This window comes from Amaranthus tricolor, chromosome 9 (assembly GCF_026212465.1).
Source record: "Amaranthus tricolor cultivar Red isolate AtriRed21 chromosome 9, ASM2621246v1, whole genome shotgun sequence".
Lineage (NCBI taxonomy): Eukaryota > Viridiplantae > Streptophyta > Magnoliopsida > Caryophyllales > Amaranthaceae > Amaranthus > Amaranthus tricolor.
In genome coordinates this window covers 129,150-149,149 of record NC_080055.1, presented here as the reverse complement: position 1 = coordinate 149,149, position 20,000 = coordinate 129,150, and the positions used below count along the sequence as shown (strand labels likewise).

At 34.3% G+C, this 20,000-nt stretch overlaps 1 protein-coding gene across 2 annotated transcripts; it reads right to left on the bottom strand.

Annotated features, from left to right (window-relative positions):
* Window positions 1–14: 14 nt before the first annotated feature.
* LOC130823612 (kinesin-like protein KIN-14E) lies at window positions 15–18,350 on the bottom strand. 2 transcript variants are annotated; one of them, XM_057688292.1, is made up of 24 exons: window positions 18,081–18,350; window positions 17,199–17,404; window positions 16,110–16,182; window positions 15,799–15,930; window positions 15,489–15,727; window positions 14,829–15,156; window positions 12,047–12,146; window positions 11,786–11,967; window positions 11,574–11,689; window positions 11,337–11,439; window positions 10,389–10,541; window positions 10,142–10,288; window positions 9,843–10,055; window positions 3,702–3,866; window positions 3,519–3,623; window positions 3,287–3,427; window positions 3,012–3,206; window positions 2,755–2,881; window positions 2,423–2,625; window positions 1,903–2,085; window positions 1,702–1,797; window positions 1,188–1,385; window positions 819–1,090; window positions 15–666 (listed from the first exon to the last, which is right to left on the bottom strand). In XM_057688292.1, the coding sequence occupies exons 2-24, from the start codon at window positions 17,342–17,344 to the stop codon at window positions 474–476; spliced, it is 3,810 nt and encodes a 1,269-aa protein (XP_057544275.1). In that variant the 5' UTR covers window positions 17,345–17,404; window positions 18,081–18,350; the 3' UTR covers window positions 15–473. The 2 variants fall into 2 exon arrangements, with proteins under 2 accessions (XP_057544275.1, XP_057544276.1); XM_057688293.1 differs by having other exon boundaries at window positions 17,199–17,400; window positions 18,081–18,270.
* Between the last annotated feature and the right edge of the window lie 1,650 nt (window positions 18,351–20,000).

The window sequence follows — 20,000 nt, the reverse complement described above, 5'->3', positions numbered from 1 at the left end:
TACGACACAGATTCTGTACAAACTATCATTCATCCAACTTGGTTTTAAGATTCAAAATTCATACATAACGGTCATTTTTTCAAATATGCAAGCAGGTGAACTTTAGCTTCAAATTCTCTAATTGTAATATGTAACATGTTCCCAAGTGATAGAAACCCAAAGCAAACGCTTGCCTATTGTAACAAGGATGGGGATATGGTCAAAAAATAAATATCTATTTGAAAGTGAGAAAGAAGGGTAACAACACATATATACATATTTTATATATAAGCCTCTATATAATTTGATGATCATCCATATAAGCACCATTTCTTGATAATTTGAAGAGATCAGAGTACAAGAAGCCAACAGAAACGCTTCAAAGGCCCATAGATCCACAACGTGCTCATTGATCACAATGGGTGGAATCCCAGACACTCGCCGAGGTATCTCCAGTGTTCTGCATTTTTATCTGAAATAACAAGATTTACAACTTACATAGAATGACGGCCATCGGATCTATCCTTGGGATGTCTTTCATCTTGGATCTCCTCAAGATCTTCATCGTCTCCTCTTCTACCTGCTTGCTCCTTCCAATAAGCAACAAGCTTCTTCAACCTAGCAACTTCTTTTGAGGAGACATTTTTGTTCGGATCATTTACAATAGATCTAACTCTAGATGCATACCTGGAATCAACAATAAATTATTCATTGATGCAAAAAATTTCACAGCACAAACATTTGAATTTTGAAATTGAAGAATGCATGGGAATTATTGGGATTACAAAAACGAAAAGACACATAACTTTTATAAGAAAAATTAAGAAAAAAGGACGAACGTTAAAGAATTGTAAGTCTCATCTAAATTTGATTCAGCAGGAGACACATTTACAAACATCAGTGTCTTTGCATTGCCACCAAGGGAATCACTCATCAGCATTGTCAGTTTATGATTTCTATATGGTATATGCTGTCCGCTGGTTGATAAGGCACTAATAACATCTCCAAGAGCCGAAAGTGACTTGTTGATGCTTTGTGCTTCTTTCAGTTGATTACCTGTTGACCCTGACTTCTTCACCCGTTCAGAGCCAGCAAGATCAACAAAACTTAACTGTAGAGATTGCCCCAAAAATCATTCTATTTAACCATTAGTTGCAATTATAAATCCACAAATGTAAAATTAATAAGCTTTAACATGCTAACATTACCTTCCCTCTCGCTGCCGACTGTGTTTGAAGATTAGTACTTTCAATGATAATTGACAGTATAAGATGTGATCTTGAACTCTGTTCATTCATTTGGGTTCCGGAAATATGCCTTTGTTCAGATCCTTTCTGAATGATATTTCTCAACTCCTCAAATGTGGACACAGGTACAATTGTCACATTTTCCACAATGACCATCCCCTGATAAAAATGTCAAAACTATCATGGAAGTGGTAATATCCATATTTTGAGGGTTCAATACCAAGTAAGTCTCAATCATTTAAAATCTGAATATAACAATGCATGACGTAATTCAAGGTATTTATCATCGAAAAAAGAACGATTAACATCAAGGAGACCTATTTCTCAGACACCCCATTCCCTCGCAAACAAAATGAAAACAAGACAAATGCCACATAAGTAACAAAGAACAAAGAATAAGAGATGCTAAAAAAGAAAGAGATAACAAAAAAGAATGAGCAAGACAGAAAAAGTGCAATCTCTTCTAAACGACTACCTTTGAATCCTTTTTGATGTCTAGTTTCAACCGTTTTGCATTTTTTGACAATAGCAAATCCATTAATGTATCTTGATATAGCTCCAGCATATAAACCTGCAATTTAAGAGCAGAACATTATAAATCCTGGATAAAAAATCTTAGGACTTATACAAGTTGGTAGAAAGCAAAGATGAAAACGCATAAATTATATATGGGTACCTTCAATGAAAACAAAAACTTTTTGCTATCTCTTTTCAGAATCTTGAAAAGTTCCGAAGTGGCACGGGGGGTAAGCCCAGGTTCACTTTCTGTTCCGTAAATGGTATATGTCTTTCCAGAGCCAGTTTGTCCATAAGCAAATATACAGACATTATATCCATCCACAGCCGATTGCACTAAATACTACATGAAAAGAAAAATAACAAAGTTCATAGAATACCAACATTTTACTAAAAAAACTACAGAAAAAATTTTAGTCTGTCCCATAGAAATTGCTATATTTCTACTTTTTGGACATGACCCATACTTTTCTTTAATTCTCATCCAAACATTTCACTCACCTCCCCATAAATAAACCTATACCCATCCCTTAGAAAACACTCATTTTGTACTTGGACAGAGGGAGTATGAAATTATACACTCTTTAAACAATAAATATGTACACAGTTATAGGCAATGGGACCAATTAGCCATTCAAAATAAAATAAGACGCCAATACAGATTTTGTCACAAGAGTTACCCTTGTATCCTCAAATACATCTTCTTGGGTCGCACTCCCATTGAAAACATGATCATATATATGTTGTTTGGCCTTTTCATCTTTCCATGGATGCTCAACTGTAAACTCATCTGAACTTATAACCATGTTTTTTTCGTTATCAGCCTTTTCTTTATCACTTAAAGGCCTAACACGACAGTAAACTCTAATCTTGCCTTTCATGTCTGCAAAGCAAAATAAACTTTCAAATCAATAAACAAAAAGAGTATTTTTTCCATTGTGAAAAAAACTTATATTGAAGTTAAATATGAATTTCTAGTTGTGGTGAAATTGATTTATGGGTAATCTACTACCTTCTATGATGTTAAAATATCTTTTCCTTAATGCTTGCTCTTCCTTATACAACACTTCCAACTCAGCCAGTTGCGCAGCTTGCAGCTTTAGGATAGCTGCAGTTTGTCCATTCTTTCTATCAATATCCTGGAAGCAAGCAAGGATACAAAGTTAAGGCATAATACTTCAATAAATGAGAATGACCATTAGTACTATTGAAGAAAGTCATTAAAAACAAAAAAAATGATCGACGGTTGAATGAATTTTGATACATTACCGCTTTCATTTCCCTCAATTCCTCTAGCTCCTTCAGACTATTTTGTAATTCGGACAACTCTGACTCCTTCGCAACAAGTTTTGACTCAGCAATCTCTAAATCATGTCTTGCTCCATCTAGTCTCTTCTCAAGCTCTGAGACACGAAGTTTTGATGCTTGGCGTTCTTTCTCAAAAATTTTCGCTGCGTTTTCAATCTGAATACCAGCCACTATGATATTAACATGCAGTATTCAGTGAGCAAAATAAAAATCCAAGCCAGAAGCAACATATTTACCTCCTCTGCATGTTTTCTTTCGATATTACGAATATTCTGTTCCAGTGAAAACTTTTCTTCAACTAGTCTCTTCACAGTTTGTTCAGCAGAATGCAATTCTTCGCTCCGCACTCTTAGTTCATCTTGTATCTTATGAAGAACCTACATAACATGACCAGTCAGCAATGCAAACAGTGCAAGAAACTGTGCAAAAGTGATAACTTGAACATTCAGACCCCAAGTCCTTGTTTACCTGATTGTTTGATCCAGGCAAGTCCATCTTGGAATTTTGCTCAGATAATAGATCACTTAGCTTTCCTAATCTCACTTCGAGGCTGTTCTTTTCTAGCAATGCTGACTGAAAAGTGAAATGTTCTATAATAAAGTGCAATAGCAAGGTCAAATTACAGCAGCAGAGTCTGAAAAACAAGCATACCTGGAGTGCAGATTCCTTTTCATTACACAAGGACCGGAGATTGTCATGCTCTGCCATAATCTTTCCCACATTTTGCCTCTCAATCATTGATGACTCGTTCAAAGAATCCAACTGTTCACGTAAATTCTCCTCTAACTTTTGTTTTTCCTCTAACTCTCCTGTTAACTGAAATGAACAACTAAATTGATTAAACTCAGTGGGAAAGTGGGAAAGTGGTGATGTGGAAAATAACTTCTAAAACTAAAGAAAGAAGGTATTGCTTGGTCTTCAAGGGGTTACAGAACCAGATCATTAAAAAGATCCATCTCAAATGTGAATTTGTCAAAGTATCCCACTCAACTATTTTATGCAAGACTTTCATGTTTTTGGTCGAACAAGAAGTTTGAATCATCCATAAACTTCATGACGTTGAAGATTCAGCATGGGTACTTGATGTACCGGAATGATATAAGTTGAAACTACACATGCAAAGCAATTAATATCCATTCACATTAATATTCATTTATAATTTGTTGTCCAGTTTAAGTATAGATAATAAATGATATGTCATATTGTACATTTTCTGCAACATGTTGGCTCAAGTCTAATGCTAAAATTGATCAAGAGACAATTTATTTTGAACACAATACTGTGAGAACATGGCCATGAGTTCCACAGCTTGACAACAAAAGAGGAAAAAAAAAAAAAAAAGAAAACGGAGACATGAGCATTTCACCAAGGGCAAATGCAAGAATATTTCTGTTATTCATAATATGATGAGCTGTACTAAGGGTATTCTAGAACATAGTACAACGCCATATAATGAAAAAGGGGGGGCTAGATTTCTTTCATGCTTGAAGTACAATTTGGAGTGTATTTACACTAAGGAGTTACTGAGTCACTCTAAGAACTCAGGGGAATACACTGCTCTCTTATACATAATACAAGCATTTGACCTCTTTACATTTTCTTCTTCTCTTCTCTTTTCTTTTTCTTACTAATCTTCTTTCTGTGTAATCTGAAACTCTCACGTACTGCGTACAACAGTGGTATCAGAGCAAGATCATTTTAATTGGCCCCAACTCACACTAGTCGTCTGGAGAATTTGGAGGAAGACGTGCAGGAGTTGCAAAACTCAATTCCAGAGCTTCGAACTTCATTGGAAGAAAAGCTTACTGATATGATGAGAAACTTTGAGGAGTCACAGTCTCGAATGGTGTTGGAGCAAAGCAAATCGAAAGCTATGGAGATGAAGGTGGGAAGTGAATTGAGAGTGTTGGACCCAGTGACGGTGGCGAAAGCTATGGAGATGGCAATGAGAGTTGAGGAGAATTTTAAAATCATTTTTGGGCAGCCAAGAGTTGCATATACCCACTATCCAACCCGAAATTCCCAAAATAACCCCAGCCTTACAAATTCCCAAAACACCCTCCACCCTACCCGCACTTATAATTACCAAAAATTATCCCTAAGACATTTTCCCATTCCCAAAACACAACCCACAGCAAAACCTTCCCATCAACTGAAAAACACCCAACCCTGAAAACACCAGACGATTATCTGACCGTGAATTCCAAGAGAAAAAAGAGCATGGTCTATGTTTTCCTTGTGATGAAAAATGGCGAATCGGTCACGTATGTAAAAAAAGAGAGCTTAGTGTGCTTATTGTGGGCGACGAAGGGGAGGTATTGGATACGCCTGAAGAGGAATGGGCGGATGCCAAGGATGGGGGCGCAGTGGGCAATGGCCGTAGTAGTGTATCCCTCAACTCTGTAGTCGGAATTAATAGTCCGCGAACTATGAAGCTACGGGGTGAAATCGGGGGTGAGGGAGTGATAGTTACGGTGGATCCGGGAGCTACGCATAATTTTATATTGTCAACAGCAGTTTCAAAACTTCACTTGGTTATTTCGGAGACCGAGGAATTTTCGGTTACTTTAGGGACGGGAGAAATACGCAAAAGCAGTGGCATATGCAAGGAAGACGATCTCTATTTGGGCGCACTTATCATATCTGAAAATTTCTTATCGCTGGAATTAGGTCATGTCGATGTTATTTTAGGGCTGGAATGGTTAGCTAAATTAGGTACCATAGCTACCAATTGGAAGATTCCCATGATGCAATTTAGCTGGCAGGGAGCGGCAGGGAGCTAAGGTGATATTAAGAGATCCTTCATTGGACCGGTCCCAAATTACCCTTAAGGCCATGTTGAAAACAATCCACAAGAATAAGGGGGGAATTCTGGTTGAATTGCAGCGCATTGGTTTTGATGGAGTTTCAATAGAGAATACAACGACCCTTAATCTTAATGAGGTACCCGATGATTTGAAGGGGGTGCTTCAACAGTATTTGCGGGTTTTTCACATGCCCTCAAGTTTACCTCCTCTCAGGCAGAGACAACATCAAATCACTTTGAAAGAAGGCAGTAATCCGTTAAGCGTGAGGCCGTATCGTTACCCACAAATTCAAAAGGAGGAAATTGAGAAATTAGTTGTTGAGATGCTGCAGGCGGGTATCATCCAACCTTCCCAGTCCGTTTTCAAGTCCAGTATTATTGGTAAAGAAGAAAGATGGGTCGTGGCGTTTTTGCGTTGACTATAGGGCCTTGAACAAAGAAACCGTGGCTGATAAATACTCTATTCCATTGATCGAGGAGCTCCTCGATGAGCTCCATGGCGCAAAGGTCTTCTCCAAACTTGACCTTAAATCCGGGTACCATCAAAACAGAATTGAAAGCTGGCAGCAAACCCGGATTGTGCTAGGCCATCCATTACTCAAGTATATTCTAGAAGGAATAGAGCACTTGCAAAACAGAATTGAAAAGCTGGCAGCAAATTGGTTGTGCAAGAATATTTCTGTTATTCATAATATGATGAGCTGTACTAAAGGGTATTCTAGAACATAGTACAACGCTATATAATTAAAAAGGGTGGAGCTAGATTTCTTTCATGCTTGTAGTACAATTTGGAGTGTATTTACACTAAGGAGTTACTGAGTCACTCTAAGAACTCAGGGGAGTACACTGCTCTCTTATACATAATACAAGTATTTCACCTCTTTACATTTTCTTCTTCTCTTCTCTTTTCTTTTTCTTACTAATCTTCTTTCTGTGTAATCTGAAACTCTCACATACTGAGTACAACAAATACCTAGTAGGGGAGTAAAGTAACTTCACATAAAAAACGGAAGACATAAAATATTAAGAAAAAGAAGGGTTGTGTCATGTGGATAAAATAGAAAGGAAAAAGAGCAGCTAGCAACTAGGTTATCCATCTTCAATCGTTACACATTATTTATTTTGAGTAGCTGGGCGCAATTGACCCACAATGCCAGTAAACCATTATTTTCTCCACCTCTCTCTTCCCTTGATACAAGTAAAACTATAAAACAGTGGATTCGTCAACAACAGCAAATCGAATCGGACTCGTCGTCAACCTGGGCGCAATTGACCCACTATCTTGGATGAACAGACTAGATCGCAGTTAACGGATCCATTCTGATCCGTCTTAAATTAAATGAAACCTATAAGTACTGACAACAGGATCTGTCTAAATTCTGAGATATGGAAATCCTGTAGCGGGAGCAACTATTATCACAATAAATATGATTTATTAGACTTTAAAATTTCTGTATCGAAAATATTAGAAAAGATTATTTGCTTCTAGCTTTAGGTTTAACACATTGAAACATTTACCTCAATGAGCTATCTATTGCATCTTTCATTAACATTGAGGAGAGAAGTCAAGATCTTTCTGACCAAAGATCAAAAGTCATTACAGTTACAAGGTTAAAAGATGGTTTACATGATATACAGATAACTAATAACGTACAGCATAAGATAATGGGATCAAGAAAGTAGCAATGCAATGAATCATTTCAGGTTCTACCAACATATTCAGAAGGGCATGCTCAATTTATAACCACGCACACAAGAATAGTGCGTATGTAAATTAAACAATATTGAACTCATGTAGCAAAATGCATTTAGTAGAATAACCAACCAGCAAAATGCCAACCTTTGCATTGTGCATCTCCAATCAACTTAAAGCATGTTTGATATGAGGACATACACATTATGCAACATAGACACATATACGGGCATGGACACTTAAAATATACTCCCTCCTATTCAGCTTATGTGTCTCATTTCCTTTTATGGTCAAGTCACCTTAATTGTCCCATTTCTATTTTTGGTATGGGTTTTTGACTTTTATGCCCTTAGTAACTTTATCCTATTTTCAATTATACCCTCCATTACCCATACTAATTTTCCTCCCTTACATTAAAAATCCCATAATACCACTCTCTTTCTAACCCTTAGGGTCCCACTTTTGACTCTCCTTAAAATCTGTGAAAAGTCAAATGGGACTCCTAAGGTGAATAGGAGGGAGTAATATAATTTTAAAAATTAGAATTCCTATGCAACATTGATGATTTTTCATTCCAAATCTTTCCTTTGTTGGAAGGATTTAATTTGTACAAAATGTAATTGAATTCTCCTTTTCACATCCACTCCCTCCATTTCCCTCCCATTTCCTTCTGTGTTGGTAACCCAATGAGGAAAATGACATCCCCCAATTCCGCCCCGTTCCTTTTGTTCCATTGACTTCCATCCAAACATGACAGTAGTGTTACTCGTCAGTAAACAAGATGGGACTGCCACTTTGCTTTTTTTTCTTTTCTTTTATTTCCTTCTCCCTAACACTTCCCCCACTCCCACTATAATTTTTTTTCATATTCTTCTCTCTCTCACCAGAAACTTACGATCATGGCTCCAAAGACTTTTGTTACAAAAATAGCTCTCATGATCACTCCAACAGATTTATGACACAACATTCACAATCCATAGGAAGATATTTAGCTCTCAATAGGGTGTAAGTTCAGTGAAAAACTGAAAACTAAATCAATGAAACCAAATTCATAAAATGGTTTAGCTTTTCTAATTGGGTTTGATTACAATTATCAAACAAAAAAAAAAGTCAAATCAAATTTTGGATTGCTTTTTGGTAATGGATTTGTGTTGAAAGAAAAGTCCAATACTTTAAACTTGTGTTAGCTACTCTCTCCGTTCCCTATTAACTCATATTAATATACCTATAATACCCTTATAACCAATATATCACATATTTTCATAAGGAATCTTCATGGGAATTATGAAAAAATAAATCTTTAGATGATAGATGTATTATTTTATTGTATAATAAAGTTAATGAAGAAAAAGTGAGAATCATAAACAATAAAAAAAATATTAAAATCAGGAGGAACAAATATGGAGACCATGATTATTAAAAAAATGTTTAAATAAAGTTAGCGGAAACAAGTGGAGAGCATAAGCAATATAAAAATGTCAAAAAAAAAAGTTAGTGGAAAATATGTGAAAGCCATATAAAATATTAAAATTAGGATGAAGGTTAATTATGTCAAAAATTTGTGATATAAATTAAAAGATTTATTAGAGGAACAACAAATAATGGAACGGCCCAAAATGGCTAATGAAAATATCATATTGGAATAGGAGGAGTAGTAATTAGTTGGAATTAAACATGGTTAGCATAAATAGTTTGAACTTTGACGTTTTAGATACATTGGGCTTTTGGTTTACTTATTTTCTATTAAATTAATTACTGATATTTTTGGGGTTGAGCTAGTTCAGTTTTATTGTTTGGTTTGATTTTTCAGAGTGTAACCGATTTGAGTTGGTTCGCTTGGTCTGGTTTGGGAAAATAAAATGCGGAATTAGTTTGGTTTTGTATCAAAACCAAACCAAAAACCAAACTAAAAACGTGTAATCCTGAGTGATCAACCCCAGAGCCGATAGGAAAATAGGCTCCACTATAGCTAACCAAATTATATACCTCATGTAAATGTCTACAAAACTTGCAGCCAAACTCAGAGTATTCAGCAATTTGACTGAATAATTACACTAATCCTTCAAGCAAAATTTTTCCACTCAAATCTTCACCATATATGCTAATATGATCCTTCGGGTTACAAACCTGATCAGAATATGACTGCAGCTTAAAAAGGTAATCAGCATAACACATTTTTATCCTTAACTTATTCCATCCCATCCCCTTCAAAAGAACACATATAGGAGATCCTAGACCAGTTAAAAAATTCTATTAGAAACGTCTAACAAAAAGGTGGTGAAAGATCACTTACTCGGTCAATGCTCTTCTGAGATTCTTCAATAGCTTTGCACAGATCTTGAAGACGCTTTTCATAAACTTCTGATGTAAGGCTAGTAGAAGGAGACTTTGAATGGTTAGGAATTTCTCCATTTGTTGCACTGTTGGCAATAGCTCTCGCTTTGGAGTAGCGACGTAACATCACATCATTTATATGGGTCTGAAGAGCAACACATATTTCTTCGCCCTGCATTACATATTTACGAACACAACTTGGTACATGTTACACTTCCAATTCAAAACGCATTATTCAACAAGGAAGACAAAGTTAACCTGCTTAGTCTCAAACTGGAATATATGAAGAACACCAGCAACTCGCATTTTAAAGAACACTGCAGTGTTGCTACTACCAAACTGCATTATATCTCTTAGCTCGGCTGAGTGCAAGTACTCTTTAGGAACAGGACGGAAAAAGTGAACCTGTAAGAATATCAAGAATTGATCTGTTGGCGGATCTGGAAATTAAAAAATTTTGAACAATCTGCCAAGGCCATACAGAAAAGGATTATACGAGACAGACCCCACGTTTGTTAATTCCTAGAATGACTTTCCCGGGTAGAAGGCCAATGGGATCATCAATCTTGCGAACACTAAAAAACACAGAATTTCCATAGGGAAGTAATCTCAAAATCCTTAAAAATTGCTCTCTTGCATCTTCTTTAGTCAACTTTTCCTGCAAGGAAAATAAGATAAGAATTGAACTTTAGTTGCTTTTAACACAAGACTTGCTCTAGTGATTCTTTATCTAAAATTTCACTACCTCTGCTATGTGTTAGTCCATGATATTCTGACTCCATATATTAAGGAAAGTAAAGTGAGAGTGATGTCATTTGCATTTGTGAGGGTTTTGAAGAGAGAAAATGTGGGAGTATACTAAATTGAGAAAAGGTGAGCCAATAGGTCAAAAGGAGGGATGGAATGGAGAAATATATTGAGCAAAATGGAAAGATTTCAAAGTGGATAAACAATGAAAACATATCAAAGCAGAAAGGTGGACTAACAAAAAAAGCGAAGGTAGAGTTCAATTTCACCCAACAAGTAGAATATATGAATAACTTAAGCACAAGATCCATTCTCTTATCCTAGTTTTTGTAGAACTTTTAAGTACTGAAGATGAACAAGTACTAAACTGAACTGAAGGTATCCAAAATGAACTTACTAGTGATGGAATAAACTTATCTAAACATATTAGTGCATAGAAATAAGTTGAAGACACCACAATCAATCTTGAAGTGTACTCATCAAAAAGATTCTAATAACAAATAGAAAAGACGACCTTCCAAATTAATTGATTTTTTTAGGCAGCAGAAAGATTCCTGATATCAAGCAAATCTGAATTTTTCTCAAAATTATGAGCATTATGTAACGTAAAGCTTTTGAAACCACAGCCAAAAAACAGTTATTTAACCTATTTGCAAAAAGAAATCCAAGCAAGAGTGACTTTCAAAGTGTTGACTTAGTCTCTTACCATCAACCCATATCGAGAAATAATATCCACCTCCCAATCCTGCTTTCCACGAGTTATTGCAATTTGCCTTGGTAATAATCTCTCTAAAAGTGAAGTCCAATCACTGCATGTATGCCCGCCAAACTGTCAAAAGCTTGCTAAGCAAAACCATCCACACTTTTTAAGAAAAATCAAAATACTTCAAACACAATGTGGAGTTGGGGCCTTGAGTAAGACCACAAAGCATAATTTACTCACGTGCACAACTCTGGATGACTAACAAATCCAATCTCAACCAAGATCTGGAGTGCAGACAACTGTGCAGCGTCATCCCTTCCAACAGGGTAGTTACCCAATATATAATCATGTTGGAGCTGCAGCAGAATAAATACATAAAAACTTCTTAAACTTCTCAAAGTATAGTTTGATCCAACAGAAGCTTGGAATTACGAGAGATGTAAGTTACATACTTGAACATATGACAGCTGCACAAACATAGGGTCAGTTACAGATTCATCAGACTCTCGAAACAGCTTTTTCTTGAATACCAACTTACAGTGCAAGATTTCCCCTCTACTGCGTTCCTTTGCTGCCTTAAACTCAGCAAGCAGATCACCAATGTATTTGTTTTCATCTAAACCTAAATACTCCTCTGTGAGCATAGTAACACAAAATAAGCATATAAGTATATAACATATCATGTAACACTATTACAAAGAATAAATACATACCGGTTCCAGGATCACTTGATTTAGATCCTGCAACAACTTTGCGAAATTCAAACAAACTAAAGCTAGAAAATGCAGCGAGTTTGATAATTCCAGCAAGTTCCTATGGAGAGGAATGACGAAGTTAGTAACAGCAACATGCATAAGATCATATTGAAATTCACTTAATCACACAGCCCAGTGAAGTGTGACTCTATAAAGCATGGGAATCGGAAAGCTATGCTGATCAAGTTGAACGAGTGGTGAAGGGGAGCATCCACTCCAATAGACTTTGCAGCTCGCACTCTGCATTTTCTGGAGTAATGAACCTGATTTATTAGACTATAGCTTTGGGGCACTTACTGAGGGTTAAGTAAGAGACATTTATTGCAAATGGAAGTCCCCAAAAGCTCGGGACATTGGATTAGGGTTTTTTGTCTACAAATGGAGATGCGAACTCAACTGAATAAAATATGGACTCCATCAAACTGGACTGAACAAATAGTGAGTTATGTGTAGTTGTGATGGTTTGAACTGATCTCAATCAAACTAAATAGGGCAAAAAAAAAAAGATTACTAATTTGGGAATGTAAGTCCTTGGTGAGAAATTCTTGGTAATCTCTTGTAAACACCATATGCTATCAGTATAATTGTCTTCTACTTGATTGGGTTGGTTTTATAGTATTGAAGAAAACTTTCTAAAACATTTTTCCACCTCCGAAATCTTTCTTGTTTTAGTTTCTCAACTAATCAACAAAAGAATCATAATAAAGATAATAATCGGAGTATCTAAGTTTTTTTTGTTAAACTCAAAATATTGTTTTAGCTTACTTATTTTCTTGTTTTAATAGAGCACTTTAGAATAAGTATACAATGTTAAATGGTGGACACGGTAATTAAATGTAATGTAATTGAGCTAGAAAATTTACTTGACCATGTTTATGGCCATTGGTCAAGCTTGTCCTACTAACTTTTTTTTTTTGCTTCACAAAATTCATTCTTATCCATTACCACCTGAAAATATGGTATTATATGGTAATGAAAATTTATGAAAAAGAAACATATTGGTGGATATAACCATCAAAACTAACACTAAAATTTATTCTTATTACCACAATTTGAAATCATTAAGCAAGTGCAGCGTCAGGGGTTGTGTGAGATACCCCTTAAATCAACCTAAATTTTATACATCTTTATGATACAAGTGATATTAGTTTGGTAATATGAAAACATTTAAATTATAAGCCGATATAAATCTACACAATATGGTCTTATAATTTTTAGTAATGCCTATTAATATTATTTTGAAAGTCAAGCTTGCACACTCGATTTTTTCATGTGTTGTAAAAAGATACATTTTCTTCTAGTGTCCATGCATAACCATTTGAGACTTTTTTCATTAATTGCTTGTGTGCGTCTATAATTATCCCTCCATTTTCAATTAGTGCATCTTTGTTAACATAAAATGAAATTAAAAGCAATGCCTCAATCTTCAATCTTCACCTAGACTAAAGAAAAAAAAATATCCCAATACTCTTTTGGGGTATAGTCGTAATCCCAACATATGAAAACGACTAAATGAATCAAACAAATCAACGTGAGAAATTTTCGATGACAAATTATACTAAGACTAACATAAATTGAGACAAATCCATAGGTAAGATAATCAATTTCAACGATCATCCACATATATACCCCTTTATTCATTCCTAACTCTTGTCATACTCCAATAAAGCCCATAGATGATGGAACACAACCACAAAAGCCATGGGACAACAAAAAATCCCTAACAGAATGTGTGATGTAGGAAAATATGCAAATCCATCAAATTTAAACCCCTATACCTAAGGAACATTTGTAGTAACACGAACACAAATATTACAAGCAATACGCAAAATGGGGCAACAAAAACCATTTATCAATACCTGGTCTATAAAGGAATAATATCAAAGCTTTCATTCAATCCAATAGGAAACAGGTGCAAGAACTAGATTTCTATTATGTGATCATCGATTGTCCACTAAGGTTGTGTTTTGTCATCTATTTCTATCTTTTGCAAGTTGTTCCGACAAAGTCTTAAGATCATTGTCCACCCAAATCATTTGGGGTTTTATAATACAACATCATTCCAACCCCTTTCAAGGTTTAAGAAATATATTATTTACTAGTTTACATGATCATAAAACCAATAATTCACATGTGCCTTCCTAAACACCTGATATATGTTTTTGGTTTACAATTTTAAACCCTTACATACTTTACTAAATTAGATGACATCTAAATACCATGATGCCATCAAAGTATAAACGAAAGTACCAATACTAATACTCCTATCATCACTCATATCTATATAGAAGCATATAATTATTCGAACTATAAGAAAAGTAATATCATATCAAGAAGACTATTACTTTGCACTAATTGAAACCTTCCTTTTATTCTCTTCGGTGAGAGGAGGTTGATGACTTGATGCCTATACAACAATCCATCGCCATAATGACATTAACATCGCTGCATGCGCAAATCATGCATGAAAAATTTGCAAAGAAACATTAACTTCTATTTCACACCTAGTTGAATCCCAATTAACGATTCTTGCTCATACCATATTGAAGGATGCTATATATGCAATTCATAGCTCATGAGCAAGACAAAGACAACTTAATGTCATAAAAACTTTAAAGACAGACAGAATAGAGTACAAAATTTGTGAGGGTTCATGTTGAACCTATCCTAAGTTATCTTTTTTTAAATTACCAGACAAGTGGAAAACATGAAAAAAAATTGCAACGGTTTATAGGCATACCTCAACTGCATCTGCTACAGTAGTTGACATGTCATAGGTGATTTCTTCAAATGTTTCATCCAGGAAAAACACAATCGTTGTAAGTCTTTTATTAGTCAAGAGAGCTTCTATCTCTTCTCGTCCCGGAATTATTTGCCTAGGTCCAGCCTTGATAGAGCGCTTTAAAGCATTAAACGTGTTTTGAGCAAGCAACTGGATGTCATGGTCTACATTTACACCATTAGCAACATTGTGAACATATTCAGAAAGGTAGGCACCAATTTCCTTGCTTGGGGGCATTGAGGATGCACATAAGTACATAAGCTCCCATGCTTTTATCAGATACTGCCTGTAATTAGAGAAAATCCAAGACAATAGCTAAGGACCAAGAAACAAAACTATATATATATATATATATATATATATATATATATATATATATATATATATATATATATATATATATATATATATATATATATACATATATATATATATACATATATATATATATATATATATATATGTACATATATATATATGTACATATATATATACATATATATATATATATATATATACATATATATATATATACATATATATATATATATATACATATATATATATATATATATATATATTGTACAAGTGAGAAGTAGCTTATTGCTGGAATAACACCTGTCAGGATTGTTCCTGGTTTGCTTTGAAATTTGTACAAAAAGTTCATCACGGAGCTCTGAGCGTTTCAAGGTGTGCTTATATAGTTTTCCAACCAGTTCAATTCTTTCATCTAAGCTTGTTGGAGTCACTTTATCTGAAGAGTCAACCCCCATGTACTTGAGAATTGTTTGGAACAATTTTGTAGCACGGGTCACCAAATCACTATTGATTTTGAGCAAGGAAGTTGGAATTGGATCCTGTAGATTTCAGTTTGGAGTGAGTCCCAGAGATAATGGGAGAATGGAATTTACTAAAACAAATAGACAACCTTTTGGAAGCAAAGCATGTCCTCAAAAGTAAACTTTTCCCTACTCTGAGGACCAGAAGGTTTCTTTGAGAAAAAACCACGTTTTCCAGAAGATTGAATCTGCTTTTGCATTGCTCTTAAAAATCCCTCAACCTAAAAAAAGAACCATGCTTCACATGTTGAACAATCCAAAAATCGAAATATTTGGCAAACCCCATGTTGTAGTTGTTGTATTTGATCAAATCCAATGTTGTAGTTATTGTTTAGTAAGATCTAGCTGGCCCATTTTAAAAAGAATTGCAATAAAATTTATTTTCAGAATTATTGCCCACCTGAAATTTATTGATCAAGGGAATAGCACCTGCAAGTTCAGCTGGAATGGGCATCGACAATGTCATTGGTGTTCTGCCAGTAAATTGGAAACCATAAAAAAGGAGTCATTAAAAATTTCCTCATGTAAACAGACGGACCGAGTTAGCCCTGCATAACTGTAGACCAATTAAACGGAGAAATTTCAAGGGAACCTTTTCAATTATTACAAGCCAAAGCAATTAAAATTCTATTGCATTAAGCAATGCCAAACATTAATAGGGGAAAACCTGATGTATGCTTCATAACAAAAGGTAAATCTATTAAAAGAACCAACAAAAACATGTCTTATGACTCTATGCAGCCTAACAAGCATCGTGATAACATAATTAGGGAATAATGCCATGATGAAATAAAGAGGGCGGATGGGGCAAAGAGGCCCCCGAAATTTGACTCACTGAAGAAGTCTAAATCCAAGAGGGGTTAGTTAACATTTAATATCACTCTCTGCAACGTTAGCCATCACTCACTATTGTAACACAACAAGGAGATAAGTAATCAATTCAGATAGGTAGAAGAAGGAAGGGACAAGAAGGCTCCTAAGAGAGCATTCACTCAAGAGCTAAGAATGTAAGAGTCTAAAGATGGAATTTAGAGAACTATAAAAAGATAATAGATGCTTCATCAAAAGCATGTAATATTTGATACCAGAAAGAAGCTTAGCATAAAAATGGTGATAACTTCAAGATGACCTAGCTTGAAATAAGTTACGTGAAATATTAGTTACTCACTTTAACACTATATTTGGATAGGATAAAACGGAGGGGAAGGAAGGGGAAGGAAATGAAGGGCCTGCACTTCCCTTATTTGGATACCGTTAGGGGAAGGGAAGGTAATGGAGTAAAGGGAACCGAAAGAAGCAACTCCTTCACAATTTTGACAAAACAAATCCTTTCAACATAGCAATTTTCCCTCCCTCCCCTCCCATCCCATTCCATTAAGGTTATGCAAACACAGTGTAAAGCAACTAAAGCAAGCAACTTGATTCAAGCGCATTATTATCCAACATGGTTGGCTATTGAATTCATAATCTTCACAGTAATTAAACTTACGGGGGAGCAAAGTTTGATGCGCAATCACTATCATAGTCTTCTCCGTTAGAAAATGCACCCGAGTGGGATGGAGATCCATTTCCATTGGCGGTTATGGAAGAGAATCTTGAACTGTGCGACATATTGGAGGTTCGATCAATTGTCATTTCACAATCAAATGTCAAATATCCCAGAGCTTCACAATCGTCAGCTCACTGAAAATCTTGCTACAACCCAAAAACTATAAGATCAGCAATTCAAATAATTCACATAATTTTTTTTTTTTTGAAAGACATTCGCATAAATTGAACACAGGTCAAAGGACATTATGATTCGATAAAAAGGGGGTTTCAAAGTCAACTCAATCAGCAAGAAATGAATTACATTGCACCCAAACAAATAGACTCAAAGAAGAAACATTAACAAAATGATACATATAAGGATGTCATGGGGCACAAAATGAACCCCACATGTATGAAAGAAATTCAGCCATTTTCATGGACCACAAAACCCCAAATACCATCTCTATCGACTATATTTATCATCAAAAAAAAAAAAGAGAGAGAAGCAAAAGTTAATGAACAAGTAGGCCACAATAATGCATACAAAACTGACAAAAGAAACTTCATGAATCAATTACTTATTCACAGAAAATGGGTATTAGAAAAACAAAAAAGGAAACAGCTGGGCTGAAAATCAAACCAGAAAATTTCAAAAAAAGAAAAAGAAAAAAGAGAAAATAATGGTGTATAATTAAAGAAACAGGAATGTGACATGAAATCTAAGACCAAAAAAAAAGGGCGTGAAATGAGCGAGACAGTACAGATCTTTGTAATGAGAAAGAAATGGCTGATAAAAAGTGATGAAAAATGAAACGAACGGGAAGATGAAGAAACAAAATACCTGAATAAAAATGGTGGATGAAAAGTAAAGAGGATTAGAAAGAGAGTGACTGAAATGTGAATTGGAGAAGGAGAGGTCAGAGGATCTTGAGTTTAGTGGGGAGGACGTCGGAGGAGAGAGAAAGCAAGAGTTGAAGAGAGAGAAGTGAGAACTGAGAAGGGAGGGAAACAAATAAAGGTGAAAGTGAAATCACGAGAATTTGTGTGTGTGAATTGTGATTTGTGAATAAATTAATTACTGGTCACTCTGCTCTACTTCCACTGCCTTACATCTTCGTCTTTTTCATTTATTATTAATATTAAATAATTTAACATTTTACTCGGTAAATAAATTTAATTTTGAATTATTTTTTAATAAATTAATTTTTTTTCTTAATTTATTATCAGTATACTAATAGAATATGCTATAACAATTAATAGCAAACTGAAAGTAAAGATTAAATTATATAAAAATAATTCAAATAAAATTTATTCATAACGAATTGATAGAAAATTGAATTATTAATATTAATTTAAAAAAATAAAATACATAAATGAGATAAAAAAAAATCCTACATATATTTAAAAAATGAAAATAATTGCTTGTTTGTATGCTGAATGCTGAGGTGAGAGTTCAGACAAGAGGTGGGGGGCTTTAGGGAGCAACAAATATTATGGGAATCTAATCTACTTTTTAAATTTGGGTTAGACAACACGTCCTTTTCATAATACTTCTTATTCTATTTTTCTCCCATTCCCCTTATATTTGATTTACTTTTTTAAAATATATCGTCGTCACCAATAAATAAGTTTTACCAATCTTTATAAGTTACCATCTTTTATATTGTCTGGCTACTTTTTTTATGAAATTATTGAAATATCATTGAATATATCTTTAATTATAAAATCACTCATTATTATTATTAAATTAAAATTATGAATAAAAATTAAATTAAAGTTATGTTTGAAAACAAGTAATTCATTTTAAATTATGAATCATAAATGAAGAATATGAGAATGACAAGGTCTAGAAAGTTATTCTAAAATTCTCAACTTTAAGTAAACAATGTTGGAATTCATCCAAATCTAAAATTGAAAATTTATAATTTGTCAAACAATAAATTGAGCCAATTCTAAATTTCAAAATGAAATCATCGTTTCCAAACATAACATAATATAAAAAATATTAATAAAAAAAATAATTTTTAAACATCGGAAAATAAGCGTAGTCACACGTTTTGCTGAAGTTTGATACATGTACTCTGTTGGCCATAACTTTTGATAGGAAAACACACATTGACGCAATGTTTGTGGCATTAGAACCTAGACTTCAAGATCTTTCCAATGATATATTATGAAATATGCCCAATTCCGAAAACCGAGTGAGAAATGAGGATCATTTAAAGTTTGTTTGTGCTGAAATTTGATACATGTTTAATCTTTTGGCCATAACTTTTCATAGAACAATCTTATTAATGTAAGGTTTACGGCAATAAAAATTAGACTTCAAGAGCTTTCAAACGATATATTATATGCACAATTCTGATAATCGAAAAGATGCCAACTTTTAATAATGTACTAAGTTTTCTCCTCATACTATACAACTATAGTGTTCCTAGTTTTTAAGGAACTCAAGTTAGTCCATAATAATGATACAAAATGATTCTCGTTGATTTGAAAAGTTAGAATTTGTTACAATTGATTTGACAACTCATTTGAATACATTGACTTGTGTAATCCTATCTTTTCAATAGTAACTTATTTGTATTTTTACTTGTATCTTGAAATATACTCCCTCCGTTCTTTTTTGATCTTCCACTTTGGGTTTTTCGCACATATTAAGAAAGATAGAATCTTTAGGTTGTAGTGGATATTATTTTAATTAAATAGTAGTATGAAGTAATGATTGTATTGGAAGTATGAGGTTGTAGTGAATATTATT